Raw genomic sequence first — 24,543 nt, forward strand, 5'->3', positions numbered from 1 at the left:
ACCTTAACAGGAGTCTCCTTTTCCATGTTCAGGTCTTGGCTCACATGCTACTTCCTAAGGAAAGGCTTTCCATGAACATCCGCTCTGAAATACTTGTGGTTATTTATGCTGGTGCTACACATAGTAGTTGTTCAATACATATTTGTTGAATAAATAAATGAGTTGGGTATGAGCAGTTGGTCTTCCTAGTAACAACTTTGACAGCAGTGAAATCCTGCGTCCCCAGGATTGGTAGTCTGTCTCCCCGGGATCGGTAGTCTGTCTCCCCCTCGAGGATGAAGACGTCACAGGGACAGGGAGCCTGTCCATCCAGTGCAGGAGCCCTGGACCCGTCACACAGTAGGTGTGTGTTAAATATTGTTGAATTGTATTTGAGATTCGACAAAGAACCAGGGACCACATGATGGGACAGAGGGAGACAAAGAAGAAGAAGGGTGTCACACATGGGTCCTTCATGCATTCCTCATTCATTCCTTCATTTATTCACAACTTTCTGAGAGAATGAAACCAATCCCTTGCCCTCCTCAGCCTATGCTTTAAGACGGAGATGGATAACCATGGAGTGGACAGCTAGGTCAGGAGCATGTCATATGCTGCTGAGAGACATGAGCTTATGAAGCAGAGGGCTGGAGCATTCAGGGACCGGGGAGGTCAAGGAAGGTCCTTCGGAGGCGGTGACATTTGAACCAAGACCTGGAAAACATGAGTGAAAGAAGGCAGTGGTAGAAGGCCACATGATGTCTGATTCCACTTCTATGAACTATTCAGAAGAAATAAATCTACGAGACAGAAAGCAGGTCGGTGGCTGTGTGGGCTGGGGGAAGGGGCATGATTGCTAAATCGGTCCTGGGTTTCCTTTTGGGGTGAGATGTTTTGGAGCTAGATATATATAGGTGGTGGCTGAACAACCTTGTGAATGCACGACATGCCACTGAATTGTGCACTTTAAGATGTAAGCTTCGTTATGTGACTTACATTTTTAAAAATGCCATGAGTCTGCCATGCACAGAGGTCAGGTGGCGATCTGAGAGAGAGAAAGGAGAGAGATGAAGGAACTAGGCGCAGGGAGATGGAAGGGGATGAGCCCCTGTTGGGTCCCAGCCTGGACACAGGACCCTAAGGGAATGGAAATGACTGCGGGTGATGTGCCTGGGCCTGCCTGGGTGGAGATCACACACACACACACACACACACACACACGCACACGCACACGCACACACACACACTCCCACTCACCTGTACATGTGTGAAACGACACACTCAGGTACACATGTGTGCTTGGGGCCCGAGTGGAAGCATGAAACACACACATGCACACATATGATAGAGCCTGGGTGTGCAAGGGGCCCCTTCATATCTCCCCATATGTGGCCCCTCACGCCCTGTCCTGGGGGCTCTAGGCTCAAGGGAGTTGGCAAATGGGAAAGAGGGGAGCCCCCTCTCATAAGCCTACAGGTGTGGAGTCCCAGCTCACAGCTGGGGTTCCTCATGGCCCGCTCTCGCTCTCTCCCTGCTGCTGTGCAGGTGCTGGGGGCAGCCCCAGCCTCCCCTCCCCCATCATACTGTAAATTCTGAGAAATCCCATCTGTGGTTTGGCCTGGCCCCTCCTCCACTCTCTGGCTGGGCTGTCCTGGCCACTGTCTTCCTTCCTGTCTTGGGGCCTGGGTGGGAGGTGTGAAAGGAACAAAGGCTAAACCTGCCCCCTCCAAGCCTGGGTCCCCAGACACAGGGGAGAGGGCTCTGCACTGCTTCTGAGGCCTTTGTATCACTTCTCTGGGCCTCAGTTTCCCTCCTACAGAATGAAGATAATAGTTTCTGCCAGGCACTTAGCGAAGCCTCTGGCAGGTAGGAAGCCCTGATTCATGCTGTCTGCTATTTTTACCCACTTCCGGCCTCTTGCTTTCCCTTGCTCCGGCCTCCACACTTTTTTACCCTTGCTGTGCCTCCACCCAGAATGTCCTCACGCCTGTCCCCTGTCAAACCCAGGAGTCACTCAAATCCCAGTTCCTCAGGAAGCAGGGGAGAGCAGTGGGACCAGCCCAGTGTGAGAGGCAGGGAACATGGGTTCAAATTCCATCTCTGGCCAGGACACACTGGACAGCCTCAGGGCACTGAGAGGCTCTGTGCCTCAGTTTCCCCAGTCAGGCTCTGATGTTCTATGGTTCTAAGCCTCCCTGAGGGATGAGTATCCTGGGGTCCTCACCACACACACCGTGCCCAAAACTTACTCTCTCCTCCTCATCTGAGCCTCCTTCCTTGGCTGTTCTTGCCACAAACTACAAAATTCTTGGAACTGATTGTGCCCAAGGTTTGGGGACCTCCAGAGAACCACCACTAACTCTCATGCTTCTGCCCCCTTGCCCTCCAAAATGCAGCTTGGACCTGCCCACTTCCCACCTGGGCAGCCCACTTCCCACGCCCAGCTCCCTCCTCAGGGTCCCCCCCCCCACCCCCAATCCACTGGGTTGCTCTCACCAGGCCCCTTCTCTGCTCTCAGCCCTCCCATGGCTCCCTCTTGCTTCTTGAAAAAGTCCAAAATACTCCCTGTGGCTGTGACTAATGTACCAACTTAGTCAGGAGAGCCTTTATTCAGAGGGTTTCTGCAAGGGCTGAGGACAGGGCTTTGCTCAGAGAGAGCTCTGACAGGAGGTCTGCAGGCCTCTCCAGAGTAAGGCCAAAAAGCCCTTTTTTTCTTTTAAATAGGAGGGGACAAGGCTGGAAAGAACCAGGTGTGGAAGGTGAGATGAAAGGATGGGGATGGGGAATGGGGAACGAGACAGAGATCAGAGGATGTTCACCCCTGGACTGCCTGTCCTCAGGAGGGGCTGTCTGCTGGCTGGGGTGCGGGGTGGGGGTGCTAAGTTCAAGTCTGGAGGAAGGAGAGGAGCTTAACCAAAGCTCAGTTAACAAGCATTTTGTTCTGATTGGTCGGTGGGGACAAGCAGTTCAGCTAATCAGTTATGAGGCAAAGAATGGGAATTTTGAGCTGGCCTTGTCACAGGTAAACCAGCATCTCCAGAGACGGATCCATTAGGATGGGTGGATGGATGGGCGGATGGATGGATGAATCTAACTATTTAATTATTTATCTCTTATCTATCCAGCTATCTATCTATCTATCTATCTAATTTACCTCTATATCACTCTATCACCTATCAGTCATCTGCCTATTTATCATCAATTATAATTTTTAAAAAATATATTTTTATTGATTTCAGAGAGGAAAGGAGAGAGAGAGAGAGAGAGAGAGAGAGAGAGAGATTAACGATGAGAATATTGATTGGCTGCCTCCTGCACACCCCCCACTGGGGATCGAGCCCGCAACCCAGGCATATGCCCTTAACCAGAATTGAACCTGGGACCCTTCAGTCTGCAGGCCAATGCTCTATCCACTGAGCCAAACCAGCCAGGATCATCAATTATAAATTTATAGCTCTATCTCTCTATCTCACTCTATATCTATATGTAGATATAGACGGGTATATAGACAGCTCTATCTATAGATTTATAGATAATAATATTTCTATTAAATAATATTTATATTATTAATCTATAGATATATGGGTTTATATCTATATTTTATATATCTATAATATCTGTTATATATTATATATCTATATCTGTATCTATATCTATTTATCTATTTATCTATTTGTGTGTGAAGCGGCCAGAATGGGCAGAGAGAGAGGGAGAGGTTTGGAAGTCCCGTAAATGAGAGATTGCTGATGAAACAGGGTCACCAAGTTGTGAGATGGGGGAACCTGACCTGGCCTAGGAGCCCGAGGAGGGCACTATCAATGGGTATGGGTACCATGAGGGTGAACTGGAAGCTGGGGGACTGAAAACAGCCCGTCAGCCTCTGTTTTTTCCACAAGAACAAGGGGAGTCCCTGAATACTTGACTTACAATATGTTTATTTCTATTCAAGAAGCACCATAAACAGATTTCTCCCCCTGCTGCCCAAGTGGGGCATTAGATTCAGGTGGAGGAAACAGCTCATGCAAAGGCCCTGCGGTGAGAGGGAAAGTGCTGACTTCCAGGACAGAAAGAGGCATGTGGGATGGTTCGCAGACTGCCGAGGGAGGCATGGCGTTAGCAGGCTTTGGGTCAGCGGTCAATGGGGTTCTGGGGAAACTGTTTAGCTCCAGGCACGGGGAGCCATCAAAGGATACTGAACAGGGGCGGGGTGGTCAGATTCTCTTTTTGTAGAAGAAATTCACGGGGTTCCCAAATGTGGGACAGACTAGAAAGGAGAGGGGGGAATACTGGGTGCCCATGGAGGGATGGGGGTCGCAACCTGGACTGGGCAGAGGCATGGGGCTGGGGAGAAGGGGATGGAAGAGCTGAGGCCCAGGAGGTAAGATGACCCACCAGGTGGGCTGGCCCAGCTTTTTCACTCACTGCCCAGTTGCTTGGTCAGCCGTCAGTGGGGTTCTGAGCAAATCCATTAGCTTCTGATCTTGAACTCTGTCACCAGGTCCAGCCTTCCCTCCCTTTACTTTCCCATGTCTGGCAGCCGCATCTGTCCCACAAAGTGTCAGGAGGCCCAGGTGACAGCTGAGGGTGAGGGGGTAGGTGGTGTGTGTGTACATGTATAAGATCCTGCTCAAACCAGAATTCCTTCTCTGTCAGAACGAAACTTGCCCTCCTCTGGGCTGGGCTGAATCCACTGTGCTGAGGTGAGATGTTGGCCGGGTCCCTCTTGCTCCTGGGGCAGAGGCCTGGGTGGGTGGGCCCAGCAGCTACAGGTGCCCCACCCCAGTTGGGGGCAGTGGGGGCCAGTGATTTCCTGGGTTCCATGGATACCCCACCCTGTGGCTTCCCCTCTTGAAGAGCCCTGGACCATAGTCTCCATGAGCCTGATCTTCAGGTCTCTCCCCGCTGGGCCAGCCTCCTGCAAACTGGCTCAGCTCCTCCAGCCTCCAGGTGTGTGTGTCCACGGGCTGGATTAGGGCCAGCAGGTGAGGCCTTCCCCTGAGCAAAATGTAAGGGGAATATTTGTTTCTTTCCCTTTTTAGTTGAAATATATTTGATCTATAACCATGTTTAAATTTAAGGCGTGCCACATGTAATTTTACACATTTATATGTTGTCAGATGATTGTCATATTAGGGATAATTAGCACCTCTACCACATTCCATAATTATCTTTTCTTTTTAGAAACTTAGCTCTAGTCTCCTAGCCAGTTTGATGACGACAGTACAATACTGTTGTCTTTGTTCACCATGCTGTGCGCTTGATCTCTGGGCTTATAAAGTAAATCATATTTCTGTACAATGGTTTGGATTGAGATTGTCTCCATACCATTCAATTCCCCCTTTGAAAGCGTAGGATTCGGTGACAGTTCCTTCCCCCAGTCCCAGGCATCAATGCAATACTTTAAAAAGCCAAATTAAGCATACAAATGTTAAGATGAACAAGCTGTCAAATATGAAAATGAAGACAAGCTTTGACACTGCACTTTTGGGCCCCGTATCACTCAGCAAACCTTAATCTCCACCCAGTCTGTGATGTGCCTGGTGGAATGGCCTGCCTGTCCCAAACACTTCCTCTCCTGGGTCCCCCAAAGAATAGGGGATCTGGATCTTGGGCGAGGTCTGGGAGGTGACTTGGTGGGTCCTCTCTCTGCTTAAACCCTTGGGGGAGGGTCTCAGTGGCAGCGGCTGGCTGGCGGACTTGGAATACTATTTGGCACTCTCTAGTCAAAACAGCAGCCTCACCCCCATCTATTTGGCACTTACTGTCTACTGAGTAAGTCCATTTTGTTCATTACTCCAAATGGTTTTAAAAAATGTATTTCTTTGTAGCCATCTGCACTGTGAAACTTTCAAACAATGCTTAAATATACAGGGCAAATGTGAACCACACCCCTCCTTCCAGTCACAGCCCCAATACAACCGCAGCCTGTGTGATCTTGCTGAATTTTCATAAAGGCCCCTGAAGTGAGCACTGATATTACCCTCATTTTACAGGTGCTGAGTGAAGCTCAGAGAGGTCAGGTTGCATGTCCAAGGTCACACAGCATGTGAAGAGACATGATTCAAATCTAGTCTTCTCTGACTCCAATGTCAGGAGGAAGAGAGGGAGAGGGGTCCCTACTTGGGAGGAGTCCTCTCAGCTCAGCCAATGTTGTGGCTCATTCGTTCAGTCACTCAGAAAACATTTATTTGGCTTGATTGTGTGCCCAGTGAATGATACACACGGTGCCCCTGCTCCCCCAAAACTCATGGCTGAGACAGGAGACACCACTCATTGACAAGGAATCAAACAGAAGTCAGATGAGCACAGCTAGGGAGAGGGAAGAAAACAGAGCTGCCATAGTGATGCCAGAAAAACTTAAGTAAACATCCATATTTTATAAAATACATTCACACAATTCAAAATTCTAATAATTCAAAAGGGCAGGCAGTGAGAATCTCCTGCCCACCTCCATGCCCAGGCCCCTGGTGACCCCCAGTCCTCAATGGGGGTGTTATCACACCCAAGAGGGTATACAATGGTTCTGGGTAGTGGGCAAAAAATCCGATTTTATGTATAAAGTGCAGATATACACAGTATATATACAAAGGTATACAATAGATCTGCAGTATTAAATGTTCATGGGAGGCAATTGGAGGAAATGTCTAAAAAGGATTGCTCCTTAGTGTGTAATAATGAAATAAATCTTAGAAACTATTATAGAAGCAGCCACTATTCAGGTTTCTTGTGAGATCTTCCAGAAATAGTCAAGGCCAGTGGTCGGCAAACTCAATAGTCAACAGAGCCAAATATCAATAGTACTTCTTCAAAATAGACTCGCCCGGCCGAAAACCGACTTCTGCGCATGGGCCACAAAGTTTCAATACTCGCGCCCGCACGTGGTATTTTGTGGAAGAGCCACACTCAAGGGGCCAAAGAGCTGCATGTGGCTCGTGAGCCGCAGTTTGCCGACCACGGGTCTAGGCCTTTTAAAAAATATCTACACATTCATTTGTTCCTGTTTTTACATAAATAGTAACAGATCATTCCAGGCCGCCGCGGCCTCCTCCTTCTCCTCCTCCTTCTCCTTCTCCTCCTCCTCCTCCTCCTCCTCCTCCTCCTCCTCCTCTTCCTCCTCCTCCTTCTTCTTTTTTTTTACTTAAAATATATCTTGGCGATCACTCCATGTCAGTGAACACAGCTTTCTGGTTTATTTTTCACAGATGTGTACCCTTCTCTATGTTTTAATGAAATTTATTTAACCCTTTCTCATGGATCGGCACATAACATTGAAAACACATAACATTGTTGTATGTGCTTCAGTGTTCACTGGATACCTGCACTTAAGTAATTTCACATAAGAGTGATTGTATCTGAAGGAGAAATTCCTGGAGGTGTGATAGCTGGGTCAGAAGGTGTGTGAATTTGTCATTTAAGTAGATACTGCAACTTGTCCTGCACAGGATTTGTACCAATTTCCTTCTTCGTCATCACTGTAAGATGTTACCAATTTTCCCACAGCCTCACCTACACGACATGTTATCGAACCTTTTGATCTTTGCCAATCTGATGGGTTAAAAATGGTATCACAGTATAGTTTTAATGTTCATTTTCATTATCAGGTTGAGAATCTTCTCCTGTGACTAAGAACCATTTGATGTTCTTTCTTTGTGAACTCAAGATTTGTATTCTTTGATGACTTTTTCATGACTGTTGTAGTATTTTTCTTGATGGTTTTCCAAAGGCACATTGTATATGCTATGAACATTATCCCTTTGTTTTATTATTTATAGTATACTCTGTCATTTTATTTTTTAAAAAAATTATTTATTGACTTTATTTTTTAAGTTGTCATTTGGCTTGACTTTGTTCAGGGTGATATTTACCTTGCAGATTTTTCTGGATGTTTACATGAAGTCAGTTGTTTTAATCATCTTTTTATAGCATCAGAGGTTTGTGTCATACTGAGAATGGGGCTACCTTTGATAAGATAAGACATGACAAGAAGCATTCTGAGGAGAGGAAACAGCAGGGGTAAAGGTCCTGAGGTAAGCAGGGGGCTTGGCATATATATTAGTCAGGGATCTCCAGAGAAACAGAAACAATAAGATGCAGAGAGAAACAGATAAACTGCAGAAGCTGACAAGTCCAGAATCTGCAGGGGGGGGGCCTGGCAGGCTTGAGACCCAGGAAGAATTTCAGTTGAATGCAAAGGCAGTCTGCTGGCATAAGTCCTCCTTCCTTGGGCAAGGTCGATCTTTGTTATATTAGGGCCTTCAACTGATTGGATGAGGCCCACCCACACTGTGGGGGATAATTTGTTTTACTCAGAGTCTGCTGATTTAAATGTTAATTCATCTAAAAAATATATACCTTCACAGCAACACCTAAACTGGCCTTTTATCAACCATTTGGACACCTGGCATAGCCAAGTAGACACATAAAATTAACAATCACAAGTCCACTTCCTATCACCTTGGCATACACGCATCCCCTTAAACCATAATTTTGTGGGACAAAATGTGGGGCCCACGCTTTTGCCATTGCTCCATGACCCAGCAGGACAGGAAGGCACACAGCAAGGCCAAGAAGGTCCCATAATCCACACAAAGAGAGCAGACTCGAGGGACGTGTGTGGGCATGAGGGAGGGAGATCAGGGTCTTTAGTGCTCTCAGTGCTCAGGGTGGGGGTTTGACAGGGAGAGGGCGTAGAGGTGGTCTGGTTTCTAACAACATACTTGAGGTAGTGAGCTCCCCATTCCTGGGAATATGCAGATATGATGGCACAAGACCCGAGGGTTGTAGAGGAAATTTCTACCCCCAATGAGGTTTGGAGCCGGGGGAACCTTAGTCTATTCTAAATGACAGTCCACCCAGCAGCCTACGGGTTGTGGGTGTTTCTGCATCCTCCTCACTTCCTGTAGTGTTTGAGACAGCCTGTCCCACATCCCTTCTGTGTGTGAGTGTGTGTGTGTGTGTGTGTGTGTGTATGTGTGTGTGTGTGTGGCTGACAGTGTGGTGTGGGGTGGGTCTCACTTGAAGTCTGGCATGTGTGGTTTGCTGCAGTCATTGTGGTTCTAAATGCCAGGCCTTATTTGTCTTGAGCTTGGAGATTCCGCCCCCTTGTGGAAGGAAGGAGATGTTGACCATCACTACCTTGTAACCTCCTGAGGGTTGTTGCTGATTCTGCAGATTGAAGCTGTTGCCCTGGTGGAGAGGTGAGGCGGGGGGAGGGGGTGGGGGTTCAACCCTGCATATTTGTGATCTGCAGATTTTGGCCTGACTGTGGGGTCATCCTCCCAGCTGAGGACTACCTTCTGGCAGGGAATGGGATTAGAGCCCCTGTCCAGTCCTCAGGACACAGTGGGACATGGCACATGGGAATAACTAGGGCCCTCACACCCACCCACTTTCTGATGGTAGGTGTGGGGTATGGGTGGGGTGACTTCCATTCTCCACAAATAAATGAGTTTTCACTCTGGAAAAGAAAGTGCTGGAAGATGAGTGAGAGAGGGAGAAACAACAATAAAAAAAAGAGAGCTTGTGAGAGATGCTCATTAAATATTGACTGGTTAAATGAATGAAGGAATGAATGATTCTTTGGACTGCAGGAAGAGAATACCAAACATGAACATAAATAAGCTCTGGAAGCTCCTTCTTATTTTGTTGATCAACTGGGAGGATTAGATGGGCTGGATGATGTAATGGCAGAGAGTCCTGCCTCCAGTAGGGGCCAGTGTGGCTGAGGACAAGGGTGCAGGAAGGAGCAGGGACCAGGGCACCCTGTGGGGAGAATGCCAAGCTTCCCCATCCTGAGAGGCTGGACTCCAAATCTAGGCCCTTGTAGGGACAGTATGGAGAAGGAGAGGCCTTGAAGGGTATCCTTAAGGCAGGGACTTTGGTGTTGTAGGAGCAGGCTTGATGAGGTCTGGAGAGATGGAGTGAACTTAGAATGAACTAATGGAATAGGGTGAGATAGGGAGAGACAGCCCAGAACAGTTGGCCCCTGGGGACCTAATGAGGGTTGGGGGAGAGAGCCACTGTTCAGGTGGAGCCCCCACCTGGGGTATCTGCCCCAGGCCACAATGGGCCGAGAAGCCCTCCAGAACGTCACTGCCAAAGATGTCTTACTAAAGGGATAGGGCTCAGGCTTAGGGTTAGAGTTAGGTCCTGGGATGTGGGTTCCGGGGAGTCTGAAACTCCAGGGTGGGGTGTTCTGGATGTTCATCATGGGTAATCCTGGGAGAGAGTCTTTGAGGGTCAGAACACAGGGGATGGCCTAGGGCATTAGTGAAGTCATCCTGGGATGGTCCTGGGGGTGGAGCCTTTGAGAAAGAACAACAAAATTGGAGGGATCAAAATACCAGATATCAAACTACACTACAATCCACTGTAATCAAAACAGCCTGGTACTGGCACAAGAACAGGCATATTGACCAATAAAACAGAATAGAGAGCTCAGAAATCAACCCAGGCTGTTATGGTCAATTAATATTTGACAAAGGAGACAAGTGTGGGGAGCCGCTATAGGGTTAAACTTCAGACTGACCTGTTGGCAAAGTCACAAACAAGTCCCAGCTTAGAGGGCACAGTCCTCTTAAGCATAATTAGGCTTGACCTTATGACCTCCCTAGATCTTACCTGGGAAGCTAAGGGGCTGAGGGAAGTGCAACAAGAACAAAAACAAGTGGAACTCACAAGAACAGTGTAAACAAGTGAAACTCACAAGAACAGTGTAACTATGGAAACCACTACCTTGTTTACCTTTGACTATAATAATAAAGGCTCAGCTTGCCTCAGGATCTTTCTTCTTGGCCTCAGCCAGGCACAGGAAGATCCACGGAGACTAAAGAGAGCTAGAGAGTTCTGAACGCTGTCTCCATGTAAAACATTCTTCGCCGACTCTGTCCACACCTTTGGGAACCCCTGGACTCCTGGGGCTGGACCCCAGCAAACAAGAGCATACAATGAAGTAAAGACAGTCTCTTCAATAAATGTTGTTGGGAAAATTGGACAGATACATGCAAAGAAATGAAACTAGGCCACCAGCTTACACCATACACAGAATAAACTCAAAATAGATAAAAGACTTAAATGTAAGTTGCAAAACCATAAAAGTCCTAGGAAAAAACAGGCAATATAATCTCAGATATTTCTCATAGCAATATTCTCGCTGATACATCTCCTAGAACAAGGGAAACAAAGGAATAAATAAACAAATAGGACCACATCAAACTAAAAAGCTCTGCACAGCAAAAGAAACCATCAACAAAATGAAAAGGGAGCCCACTGTATGGGAGAATCTATTTGCCAATGATACATCTGATAAGGCCTTCATTTCCAAAATATATGAAGAACTCATACAATTCAACACCAGGAAGACAAACAGTCCAATTAAAAAATGGGTAAAGGACCCAAATACACACTTCTTCAAAGAGGACATACAGTTGGCCAACAGAGATATGAAAAAAATGTTCAACATCCCTAATCATCAGAGATGCAAATTAAAAATCACAATGAGGTGTCACATCACACCGGTCAGAATGGCTACCATCAATAAATCAACAAATAAGTGCTGAGGAGATTGTGGAGAAAAGGAAACCCTCGTGCACTGTTGGTGGGAATGCAGAAAGTTGCAGCCACTGTGGAACACTGTATGGAGTTTCCTCATTAAGTTAAAAATGGGACTGCCTTTTGACCAGTGATCCTACTTCTGGGAATATATCTTAAGAATCCTGAAACACCAATCAAAAAGAATATATGCACTACTATGTTCATAGTGGTGTTATTTACAATAGCCAAGACCCAGAAACAGCCCAAGTGTCCATTGGCAGATGAATGGATCAAAAAGCTGTGGCACATTTATACAATGGAATACTATCCAGCTGTAAAAAAGAAGGAACTCTTACCTTTTGTGACTGCATGAATGGACCTGGAGATTATTATGCTAAGCAAAATTAGCCAGATGGAGAAAAACAGGTACCATATGATATTACTTACATGTAGAATCTGGTGGAAAAATAATAAACTGACGAATAAAATAGAACCAGAGGCATGGATACACAGAAATGACTGACAGAGATCAGAAGGGAAGGGATGGCAAGGAGTGGGTGAAATAAGGTGAAGGGATTTGCCAAAGAACTTATTGCATAGCCCATGAACACAGACAACAGTGTGGTGATGGCTGGTGTGTGTCGGAGGGAGGGAGGGCTCGGGTACTTGATAGAAGGGGATTAAGGAAGGGAAAATGGGGGTCATCAGTAATACTGTCAGTAAGAAATAAAAAAATACATCAACATTTGCTCATAGAATTTATATATGAAATATATAGAAATATATGAAATTTATATAGAAATATATGAAATATTTCTTCATTTATATAATCATAATAAAATTCATATTTAAAAAATGATCAGAAAGAAAAATTTCTAAATAGCTCATTTATAATTGAATAAAAAAATGAAATACCTAGAAATAAATTTAACCATGGAGATAAAAAAAAACCTGTATTCACTAAATCAAGACACTGAAGAAACTGAAGAAGATACAAATAAATGGAAGCATATACTATACTCATGGATAGAAAGAATTAACATCGTTAAAATGTCTATATTGCCCAAAGCAATCTCACTAGTCTACCTGTTGCTGTTTTTACTTTCTTTTTGTTTCCTGATATCTTCCTCAGACACCAGAAAGGGTTTGCAGAGGAGCTGAGAGACACCCAGACCAACTCCTGGAATCATTTCTGCCAAATCTGAAGACTGGACAGGCGTGGGCATGGGGCTGAAGTGTGGACCACCTGCGAGGACACCTGGGTTCAGTTTGGCAAGGTCACAAGTACGTTACAGTTGTCCTCTGCTGCTGCAGGCCTGGAGTCCTTGCCTGTGCCGAACCAGCTCAGCCAAGGGTTCGCAAGCCTGAGTGAGGGCGGTGAAGGATGAAGAAAAGACAGACCCAGAAAATAAGCTGGGTCTAGGTCAGTGATGGCGAACCTATGACACGCGTGTCAGAGGTGACACGGGAACTCATTTTTTTGGTTGATTTTTCTTTGTTAAATGGCATTTAAATATATAAAATAAATATCAAAAATATACATCTTTGTTTTACTATGGTTTCAAATATCAAAAAAATTCTATATGTGACACGCACCAGAGTTAAGTTAGGGTTTTACAAAATGCTGACATGCCGAGCTAAAAAGGTTTGCCATCACTGGTCTAGGTGGATCTTCCTGTGCCGGGCTGAAGCCACAAAGAGAGAGATCTAGAGGCAAGCTGAGCCTTTATTTTATAGCCAGAGGTAAACAAGGTAGTGGTCACCATAGTTACAATGTTCTTGTCAGTTTCACTTGTTTTGGCAGCACTTGCTGCATCTCGCTCAGCCCATTAGCTACTCAGATAAGATCTAAGGAGAGTCATAAAGTATGCTAAGAGGACTGTGCCCTCTAAGCTGGGACTTGTTTGTGGCTTTGCCAACAGGTCAGTCTGAGGCTTAACCCTATAGCCGCGCCCTACACTTGCCAGCAGACCTGTTGGAATTTATCCAAAGTTTCCTCCCTCTGATGGCATCTGACCTCATCGCCAGGATGGGCTGTGATTCTAGTAACTGACCTCTAGGATTTGTAACTGGACATTCTCAAAAGGATGGAATGCTTAAACTAGGCTTTGGTTGAGATTGCTTTCTATAATCACAATTCATTTCTGTGAAGTCTTGACCATCATACAGTGGGGCCTTGACTTACGAGTGTCCCGACTAACGAGTTTTTCGAGATACGAGCTGTTTCTCGGTCGAGTTTTTGCTTTGAGTTGCGAGCTAAAATTCGGGTTACGAGCCAGCTTCAGATACCCCACCGCTAGTTGGCGCAGCGAACATCACAGTGAACACCACAACATCAGCCCAACATCACGTGTCTCACTCGTTCACTTCTTGATTTGATATACGAGTAATTTGAGTTACGAGCTCCGTCACAGAACGAATTAAACTCGTAAGTCAAGGCCCCACTGTACTTCTTACATTGTAGAAATAAACATGGAATTTAACCCAATGATAAATGAAGCCTTCCATTGTTAGGTAATTATCTTTGATCTTCTGTACTTCCACCTTCCCTCTCTCCCTCTGGGGATAAATGTGACCTTGTCCTGGGATATCAAGAAGATTTGTCCTAGCCGGTTTGGCTCAGCGGATAGAGGGTTGGCTGGTGGACTAACAGGTCCCGGGTTCAGTTCCAGTCAAGGGCACATACCTCAGTTGCAGGATCCTCCCCAGCCCAGGCTCTGGTCAGGGTGTGTGTAGGAGGCAAGCCACCAATCGTTGTATTTCTCTCACATTGATATTTCTCTCTGTCTTTTTCTCTCTCTTCCACTCTCTCTAAGAAATCAATCCAAAAATATCCTCAGGTGAGGATTAAAAATAAATAAATATATAAATAAATAAATATTTGGGTCAAGAACAGAGAGCTCAAGGTTAAAGTCAGAATCTACTCCAGATCATTTCTCCTTCACCATCTTGTAAGACCCCCTCTCCTTTGATTCTAAATAATAGCCATCTTGTATAGAGTAATTGCTGGGGTCCAGCCCCAGCGGGTCCAGGGGTTCCCAAAGATGTGGACGGAGTCGGCGGAGAAGGAAAGACACGGAGGCAACGTTCAGGTGATCGTCATAGCCAGGTTCCTCTTAGCCAGGTACCTCTCTTTATTGTCATCTAACATCTGTTTATATACTATTTGGTCCCAGTCCTATCCATTCTATACAAAAGGCCAGGGGGCTTCCCAACTCCATTCAAAGGTTACCCCATTGTTCCACTAAGCTACAAGGAAGTAACTGAAGGAGGTCACTCCAAGCAAAGATCAAAGCGACCAACCACCCCTCTGACTCTCAGTTAAAGGGTTTACTGATAAAAATCCTCACCTGGGGAAACAACCTCTCTTCTCCTAGCCAAGTTCCTTCCCCTATTGTTCTCTTACATCTGCATTTATCCTATTTGATCTTAATCCCATCCATTCCATTCCAAAGGCTAGGGCATTTCTCATCTCCATTACAAGGTCCCTTGAAACATCCCTGCAGGCACTGCCTCAAGTAGCCAGGGTGGATCGGCTTCCAGCAAGTAATCTTAGCCATAGGTCTTTGCTTTTCCTCACTTTGAATATTTTATAACGATATCTTCTGGCCTGCAAAGTTTATGTTGAGGAATCAGCTGGTAGTTTTTTATGTTTCTTTTTTCAATCTTCACCTGAGGACATGTTCATTGATTTTAGAGAGAGGAAGGGAGTAGGAGAGAGAGAGAGAGAGAGAGAGAGAGGTCAATGTGAGAGAGAAACATGCCTCTTGTAGTTGCCCCAACTGGGGACTGAACCTGTTACCTAGGTAGGTGCCCTGACCAGGAATCAAATACACAACCTTTTGGTGTATGGGACAACACTCCAATCAACTGAGCCACACTGGCCAGGGCCAGCTCATAGTTTTATAGTACCTTTCTTTGTTTTTACTATATCTAATATGAGTATTAATTTTTTTAATTCTATAAAATGAACTGTTTAATGCTACTCTTGACATTCTAGTCAAGACACGAGTGAAAATAAAACCCACAGAAAGTGGTCAGGAGAAGTTTTTCCCAGCCTAAGGGTTCTACCCTGAAACCTCTACCTCAAGATGCAATAAACACACTCTCTCTCTCTCTCTCTCTCTCTCTCACACACACACACACACAATGAAACAAACATCATCGAAGAGTCCCACGACTAACTTTTCAAATGCCATGAGGTTGTACACCTACATAATCCCAAATGGACTAATCTCAAAAGAGATGTCAGCAGTCAAGATAATTTAGGCCCTGGCCAGTGTGGCTCAGTTGGCTGGTTGTTCTCCCATGCTCCAGGTTGCATTCCTGATCAGGGTACATTCCTAGGTTGTAGGTTCAGCCCTCTAACTGGGGCAGGGGGCATGCAGGAGGCAGCAGATTGATTATGTTTGATTGATAATATTTATCTCCCTCTCCCTTTCTCTCTCTCTCTAAAAAAAGAAAAGAAATAAAAAAATCAATTTAAAAATCTTTAAAAAAAGATAATTTACAAATTAGAAAGATCAAAAACTAAAGGTCAAGGTTTTTTGGTGAATTTCCCATTGATGTAATCTGTTATTACTTTAATATGTTAGGGAAACTTTTTCAGGGAAGGTTGTGTTAAAACTCACATTTTCTTTACTGTGCAATGATACACAAGATGTATAAAGAATAATTACTCTAGCCTGGCCAGTGTGGCTCAGTGGCTGAGCATCTACCTATAAACCAGGAGGTCATGGTTGGATTCCCAGTCAGGGCACATGCCTGGGTTGCGGTCTCAGTCCCCAGTGTGGGGCGGAGGCAGCCAATCAATGATTCTCTCTCATCATTGATGTTTCTATCTCTCTCCCTCTCCCTTCCTCTCTGAAATTATATATATATATATATATATATATATATATATATATATATATATATATATAAAAACTCTAGCCAATAAATGAAAAGAAGATGATAGAGCATGCATATCATTATTATTAAACCACTACTGAATTAGTGAATCAGATAACACTGGATTAATTTGAACTCATTAGGCTGATCTGATTGCCTGATCATCAATCCTATTGATTGTATTGTGCTAGGACCTCTGAAAACTATCAGCCCCCTACTATTTAAGTACCAAGGCCCCGAGAGCTTTCTGGGGCAGGGAAGGACCCCACCCCTAGCCCTGCATTGTGAAGTCATCTGAAGGGGACAGCAGGCTGGCTGATGTCATAGACCAGCCCCCTCTCCCTGTGCCTGCCCCTGGCCCAACCTCAACCTTTCTCCCACACCCCAGAGGAAAGAGGTCAGCCTTGCCCAACAGCCCACCCACCCACCTGAAACTATGGATACAAATCACCCCAACCTCTCTGAGCCCCAGAGGCCCCCAGGCCTGGGGTGACCCCCAACTCAATCCTGGTGAACAAGACCCTACAGCAGGACACCCCAGCATGGTGGGCAACAGGTTGCCACCAAAGACTAGCGCGGTGGTCATCGACATGGGCACCGGCACCTGTAAGGTGGGCTTCGCGGGGCAGGCCCGGCCCACCTACACCGTGGCCACCATCGTGGGCTGCCAGCCCAAGAAGCCGGCCACCACGGGCCAGATGGTGCTGGAGACTTTCATTGGCGAGGCCGCCCTGGTGCGCCCAGAGCTGACGCTGGTCAAGCCCATAAGGAACGGCATCCTGGTCGACTGGCTGGCGGCAGAGTTCATCTGGCGCCACCTGCTGGAGCACGACCTGGGCATCGCCACCCAGGACCACCCGCTGCTGTTCTCCGACCAGCCCTTCAGCCCCTCCACCAACCGCGAGAAGCTGGTGGAGGTGGCCTTTGAGTCGATGCGCTGCCCCGCCATGTATGTGGCTTCGCAGTCCGTGCTGTCTGTCTACGCCCACGGGCGGGTCAGCGGGCTGGTGGTGGACATGGGCCACGGAGTCACCTCCACGGTGCCCGTCTTCCAGGGCTACCACCTGCCCCACGCCACCGAGCGCCTGGACCTGGCGGGCACCCACCTGACCACCTTCCTGGCGGAGACGCTGCTGGGCTCCGGCTTGCCCCTGGGGCAGCAGGACCTGGACGCGGTGGAGAAGATCAAGCACTGCTATTGCTACGTGGCCTCCGACTTCCAGAAGGCACATGCCCGGCCCGAGCAGCAGTGCCAGCGGAGCCTGCAGCTGCCCGACGGCCGGACGGTCACGCTGGGTAAGGAGCTGTTCCAGTGTCCAGAGCTGCTGTTCAGCCCCCCGAAGATGCCCGGGCTGTCGCCCGTGGGCGTTCCCACCATGGCCGAACGGAGTCTTAGCAAGGTGCCCCCGGAGGTGCGGGCACACCTGGCCCAGAACGTGCTGCTGTGCGGTGGCTCCTCGCTCTTCCGGGGACTGGAGGGCCGCTTCCGCAAGGAGCTGCTGCACAGCCTGCGCCCTGAAGCGCGCGTGGTGGTGGCGGCCGCCCAGCCCTCCCGGAACTTCTCGGTGTGGATCGGGGGCTCCATCCTTGCCTCACTGCGGGCCTTCCAGTCCTGCTGGGTCCTGAGGGAGCAATACGAGGAGCAGGGGCCCCACATCGTGTACCGCAAATGTTACTGAGTGTGGCAGGGGCCTGGGGAGGGGCAGTAAAGCTTTGTTACCCAGCCAGCTCTGCCATGCTTTTCCCCCAGGTCGGTCTGGTCCACTCCTGGGCCCACCCTGACGCTGACCCACTAACCCTGTCAAACCCGTTTCCCATGATTAGCGCACCCCAAGGCACTCTCGGTTTAGTTCCCCACCCAAATGCACTCCCAAGATATGGATACCTTAATCTCCCACCCCCAGGAACTGCTGTTTTTTTATATAGTTCCCCAAGATTCCCTTGGGCTTTAAGCCCCGCCCCCCTCAATTCACACCATTGATATGTTCATCAGAGATTCCTAAACCCACTTCCATAACCGGTTCCCATAACCGGTTCCTCTCCAAGGAACTTGCACCAGAATGCTCAAACCCCACTCCCAGAATCTTTCCATGAGTGCTGCAGCCCCTGGGTCCACCCTTATAATCTGCCCCCTATTTCTAATGCCTGCAAACATAGCCCCTCCAGAATCCACTTGCCAAGACATCCCTGGTTCTGAGCACCCCAAACCCATCTCCTGGTTGGTTTCCCCCTTCTTCTTACCCAACCTTATCCAAGACCCTGATGTTCTGAGTGCCGCCTAAGTCCCCCCTCACAAGTGCCAAACTCCCATATACACCACAAAGATTTATGTTATGCTCAAGGGTCTCCCCCATAATGGCTCCCTAAGGGACCTCCAGTGTCCAGAGCCCATTCCCCAAGTTTCAACTTCTCCCAAAACTCTGCCCAGCATGATTTGTTCCCCCAGAATTCTTCCTTCCATCCAGAGCCCATTCCCTATCTGTATCTTCAAGAACACCATGTTCTGAGACCCCAGTGTCCCAGTTTGGCCCCCACTGCTCTCAGCTCAACCCCTTGCATTAAGTCTGCCCCAGAGATACACTCGAATGGCCCAGCTCACAATGAACCTCCCAACGGATTCTCTCAGCCCCTCCTGAAGGCTCTGGCCTCCAGAATCATCCTGTAATGACCCCACTAATGCCCTAGCCCATCCCCTGTGTTCTGATCCCCAAAGACTCTCCTCCATGGTTGCCCCAAGATGGACATCCAGGATACCCCACCCTGGGGTTTCAGACTCCCCAGAACCCAACCCCAGAACCAGTCCTTAGGCCCCATCCCATTAATTGAGACAACAAAAGGCAGTGTTGTTCTGAGGGCTGCCCAGCCCACCATGACCTGGGGCAGATACTCCAGTGGGGTCACCACCTGGACACTGGCTTGTCCCTCCACCCCCACACAGGTCCCCAGTAGCCTACTGTCTGTTCCCATCTCCCTCCACTCTGCTATTTGTTCATTCCAAGTTCACTCCATCTCTCCAGACCTCAAGGGGCTTGGAGTGTTCTTTTCAGGGCACCACTACCGAATTCGTGAGTCAAGCAGGGAACAGATAACACTGGCTTGATTTGAACTCATTAGGCTGATCTGATTGCCTGACCATCAATCATATCGATTGTATTAAGCCAGGACCTCTGAAAGCTATAAGCCCCCTGCCGTTTAAGTACCAAGGCCCCGGGAGCTTTCTGGGGCAGGGAAGGACCTCCCCTTCTTGCCTGGTTCAGGAATGAAACGTGGTTGTCCTTCGGCAGCTTCGTTATAGGCACCACTTGTTATAGGCACCAGGAAAGGTGTCATCGGACAGCCCCCTGAGTCAGAGGGAGAGAAAGCTGCCCCCTCCTCAATTCTTGTCATTCTCATATAGTAAACAAATTTATTAAAGAAATAAAGCCAGTCAATGTATCCAAAAAAGCAAGGCAAGAAAATCTATCAAATACATCCAGCTTACGAAGCACAGACGGGCTTTCTCGGTTAATGTGAGGAGGGAGTCTGTTGGGGGGTTAGTATTTTTCTATTTTTTGTCTATAAAAGTCCTGTGCCAGATATCTTGGTACAGAGTAACCCTCAAGGTCTCCCTTTTACTTTGTAATGGCTTTCCCAGAATTGATGAGAAGCATCTGACGACTTGATCTTTAACAAGCCCCGACTGCTGGCTTCTCTGTTTACTAAACAGTGAGATGAAAACTCTCTCTTCTCTCCTCCTTCCCCCTTTCCTGTCCTGCCTTAGCAGTTCCAGGGTGACTTAGGTGTGTATTGTTAAAACTCCCCTGCCTTGCTGCATGCCTCGGTTACTGAGGAGAGGACTAGCCATTTGTTCTCACTATAAGATTTTGCTTAGAGTTGCCCAAACTGTTTGATCTTGTTTAATTTCTTGTTTGTTTCCCTATTCTACTTAGGAATTTTGCTGGCTTCTTACAACCCTGTTACAGTTTTACTATTTACTTGCAGCAAGTAAAGGACACGGGGATTCACATCTGTCTCTTAGAAAAGAGGCTTAATCATGGATTAGATACACCATTTTGTTAATTACCTGTTGATTTCTTCTAGGCAGTTGGCGAAACTCATCCAAATTTTGTTAATTGCATGTTGGTTTCTTTGCAGTTAGTTAAACATCTTGACTGGGTTCTGGTCAGTTCATAAGGTTACTTCTAGGTCTGCAAAACACTGTTACATTTTAACATTTAGCAAGAATAGCATTTGGTAAGAATAGCCTTTAGTAAGAAATGCTTAGACCTTGAGACCCTTGTCTTATTCCTGAGATACAGTCCTAAGGGCTTTCTCTGGAACTTGCCCTGAGGATGCCATAGAGGTCTCTCTCAGCCCATCCTTTCCCCGCAAGGGTCTGCAGTCCAGCCTTATAGGAAGGAGGCTGGCATTCTCCCCACAGTGTACCATGGGTCTCTGCTCCTCCCTCTGCCCTCATCCTCAGCCATCCTGGAGTCCTGATGAAGGCAGGACCTCTACCTTCAGGCCCTCCAGCACAATAGAAACCAGAACCTCGTCCTTCAGCCTGGACACATCTTCTCAGTGTATCAATTTTAGAAGCACAAGCTGCCAGAGCTTATCTATGTTCTCATTGGGTCCTCTCCTCCCCAGTCCAAGGCTTCATTCATTCATTCATTCATTCATCCTATCACTCATTATTGAGCCTTTCTCAAAGGCTCTCTCTCTCTCTTTCACCCAGTATTGTTCACAAGCAGGAATTTTCTAGAGCAGAAACTCACTTATTTGTAGAGCACGGAGGCCACCCCACCCATCCCCCACATATACTATCAGACAATAGGTGAGGGTGGGGGCCCTAGCTACCCCCACCCACCCTGTCTCACTGTGTCCAGTCCATTCCTGGATGGCAGGGGGTCATCAACTGGAGGGAGGGCCCTACAGTTAGGCCAGATCTCCAGATCACCAACACGCAGGATTGGACCCCATGCCTCACCTCCCCACCTGGTAGGCAAGGCAGCTTCAATCTGTGGAATCCTCAAGAACCCCCAGGAAGTTACAGGGTAGTGAGGGGAAACTTCTTATTCTTCCCACCAGGGGCAGCACCTCCAAGCTCAAGATATGAGGACCTTGAATTTAGGACCACAATGACTGCAACAGACCAGTCATCCCAGACCTCAGGAGAAACCCGCCTCACACCATGGTGCCAAGGCACTGCCAGTCACACACACACACACACACACACACACACACACACACACAAGGAATGTGGGACAGGCTGTCTCTAATGCTATAGGAAGTGAGGAGGATGAAGAAACCCCCACCACCATAGGCTGCTGGGAGGACTCAGACCAGGCTAAGGTTCCCTAGCTTCAAACCCTACCTGTGGCATCAATTTCTTCTACAACCTTTCAGACACGTGCCCCTCCCATTTGCACACTCCCAAGTCTGTTGTGAGCAATCTCACCTCTTCCTAGGAGTCATGGGTAACCCTCTGCACTCTCTGCCCACCACTCCTCCACCCAGGGCACTGATAACACCAGCCTCTGATCTCCTCTATGCCCACGCACAACCCTGGAGTCTGTTTTCTCCATGTGGATGGAAGACGTCATCCTGACCTTGCTGGGCCCGGTGGGAACAGCGAGAGAAGCATGGGCCCCACATCATGTACTATGAAAGTATGATTTAAGGAGAGGTGTGTGTGCCAAGTTTGGGAAGGGGTGGACTGTGATGGTTAATTTTATTTGTCTACTTGGCTAGGCTAAGTGTTGGGATGTTTGATAAAATGCCAGTCTGGATGTTTCTGAGAAGGTATGTTTTAGATGCGATTTACCTTTAAATCAGTAGGCTTTGAGTAAAATGATTTATTGCCCATAATGTGAGTGGGTCTCATCTAATCAGTTGAAGGCCCTAATAGAACAAAGGCTGACTTCACCCAAAGAAGGAGGGTGCCAGCAGACTGCCTTTGGACTCCAACCACAATTCTTCTTGGGTCTTCAGGCTGCCAGCCTATCCTGCAGATTTTGGACTTGTCAGCCTCCACAATCATGTGGCAAATTTTTTAAAAAGTAAATCATCCTTTCTTTACACATGCATTTTATTGTTTCTGTTTCTCTGGAGAACCCTCAGTAATATACGTGCCAATTTCCCCTCCTACCTCAGGATCATTATTGCACCTGATACTCTGTCTTGTCAGAATGCTCCTTCCCACCTTCCACCTTTTCAAAGGTAGCCACCTTCTCAGGTTGACACAAAGCTCAGATGCCGTAAAAGAGATGTCTAAACAGACGACTTCATGTAAACATCAGAAGAAAATCTACAAGGTAAAAAAATCACCCTGAACAAAGTCAAGACAAATGACAAACAGAGGAAACTATAACTCATAACAAAAAGGGGTAATGTCCATAATATATAAAGAGCTCTTGGAAACAATAAGAAAAATTGTACAACAGTCCATGGAAAAGTTAGTAAAGAATACAAATCTTGCCCTGGCTGGTTTGGCTCAGTGGATAGAGCATCGGCCTGCGGACTTAAGGGTCCCAGGTTCGATTCCGGTCAAGGGCACGTGCCCAAGTTGCGGGCTCAATCCCCAGTGGGGAGCATGCAGGTGGCAGCCAATCAGTAATTCTCTCTCACCATTGATGTTTCTATCTCTTTCTCTCCCTTCTTATGAAATCAATAAAAATATATATTTTTAAAAAATACAAATCTTGAGCTCACAGAGAAAGACAAATGGTTCTTAGTTGCAGAAGATTCTCTACCTCATAAGGCAAATATAATCAAAAGGTCTGATAATACCACATTGGTGAGATTGTGGCACTCTCTTAGCTTGATGGCAAAGAAATAAATTGGCACAAATCCTATGCAGGACAAGTTGAAATATCTACTATATCTGTATTTTATACATAAAAACAGACATTTTTGCTCACACCTCAGAACCAATTTTCACCCCTTAGGGTGTGGTATCACTTCCGGCAAGGACTGATGCTCTTGAGGGTCACCAGGGGCCTGGGCATCGAAATGAGAAGATTTCTTGATGCCTGCCCTTTGAACTATTAGCATTTTGAATCGTGTGGATGTATTTTTAAAAATAAAGATGTTTCTTTAAGTTCTTCTGGCATCCATCCAGGCAGCTCTGTTTTCTTCCCTCTCCTTAGCTGTGCTCATCTGACTTCTGTTTGATTCCTTGTCAGTGGCTGGTGTCACCTGTCTCGACCATGAGTTTTGGGAGAGCAGGGGCACCATGTGTATCATTCACCTGGCACAGAGTCACACCCAATAAATGTTTGCTGAGTGACTGAATGAATGAGCCACAACATTGGCTGAGCTGAGAGGACTCCTCCCAAGTAGGAACCCCTCTCCCTCTTCCTCCTGACATTGGAACCAGATAAGACTGGATTTGAGTCATGTCCCTTCACATGCTGTGTGACCTTGGACGCGCAACCTGACCTCTCTGAGCCACTTGCAAAATGATGGTGATATCAGCGCTCACTTCAGGGGGGCTTTGCAAGGATTACCTAGGATCACAAAGGAACTCTGGGCAGTATGGAGGACACATCTCAAACCTGTTTTCTTTGAGACTATAGTGGGTGGAAGGCAGGATTTCACATTTACTCTGTATATTAATGTATTGTTTGAATGTTTCCCAATGTGAGCGCCTCCATAGAAATAATTTCCTAAAATCATTTTGAGTACAATGAATAAAATGGACTTAACGTGCTCAGTACACCGTAAGTGACAAATAAATGGTGATAAGGTTGCTGTTTCAACTAGAGCATGCCAAAGAGGGACCTCAAGTCATCCAGGCAACCACTGGCCACAGAGACCCTCTGCCAAGGGTTCGAGCAGAGAGAGGACTCACTAAATCACCACCCAGACCTCACCTCCTGATCTCCTGTTCTTTGGAGGACCCAGGAGAGGAAATATTTGGAATAGGCAGATCATTCCACCAGGCAAATCATAGACTGAGTGGAGATTAGGGTTTGCTGAGTGATATGGGGTCCAAGAGTGCCGTGTGAGAACTTGTCTTATTTTAAAACTCGGTAGCTTATTCATCATGAAATTTTTTGCATTAATTTGGCTTTTTAAAATATTGCATTGATGCAGGGGGTGTGGGGAGGGGTGAATGGGGAGAGACAGCCAATGGGAATGGGGTTTCTTTCTGGAGTG

At 47.1% G+C, this 24,543-nt stretch overlaps 2 protein-coding genes across 2 annotated transcripts; one reads left to right on the top strand and one right to left on the bottom strand.

Annotated features, from left to right (window-relative positions):
- Positions 1-12,593: 12,593 nt before the first annotated feature.
- Positions 12,594-15,193, bottom strand: MBD3L1 (methyl-CpG binding domain protein 3 like 1). Its single transcript, XM_070416986.1, is given in 4 exon segments — positions 12,594-12,719; positions 13,472-13,612; positions 13,697-13,767; positions 15,184-15,193. Coding segments are annotated over 4 exon segments (348 nt in total).
- A 1,685-nt stretch (positions 15,194-16,878) lies between these two features.
- On the top strand, positions 16,879-18,080 carry ACTL9 (actin like 9). Its single transcript, XM_070413925.1, has one exon. It carries the CDS (start codon positions 16,944-16,946, stop codon positions 18,078-18,080), a length of 1,137 nt encoding a protein of 378 aa, XP_070270026.1. The 5' UTR covers positions 16,879-16,943.
- The last annotated feature ends 6,463 nt before the right edge of the window (positions 18,081-24,543 follow it).

This window comes from Myotis yumanensis, unplaced genomic scaffold (genome assembly GCF_028538775.1).
Source record: "Myotis yumanensis isolate MYYU_CA2020_CCGP unplaced genomic scaffold, mMyoYum1.0.hap1 SCAF_5, whole genome shotgun sequence".
NCBI lineage: Eukaryota > Metazoa > Chordata > Mammalia > Chiroptera > Vespertilionidae > Myotis > Myotis yumanensis.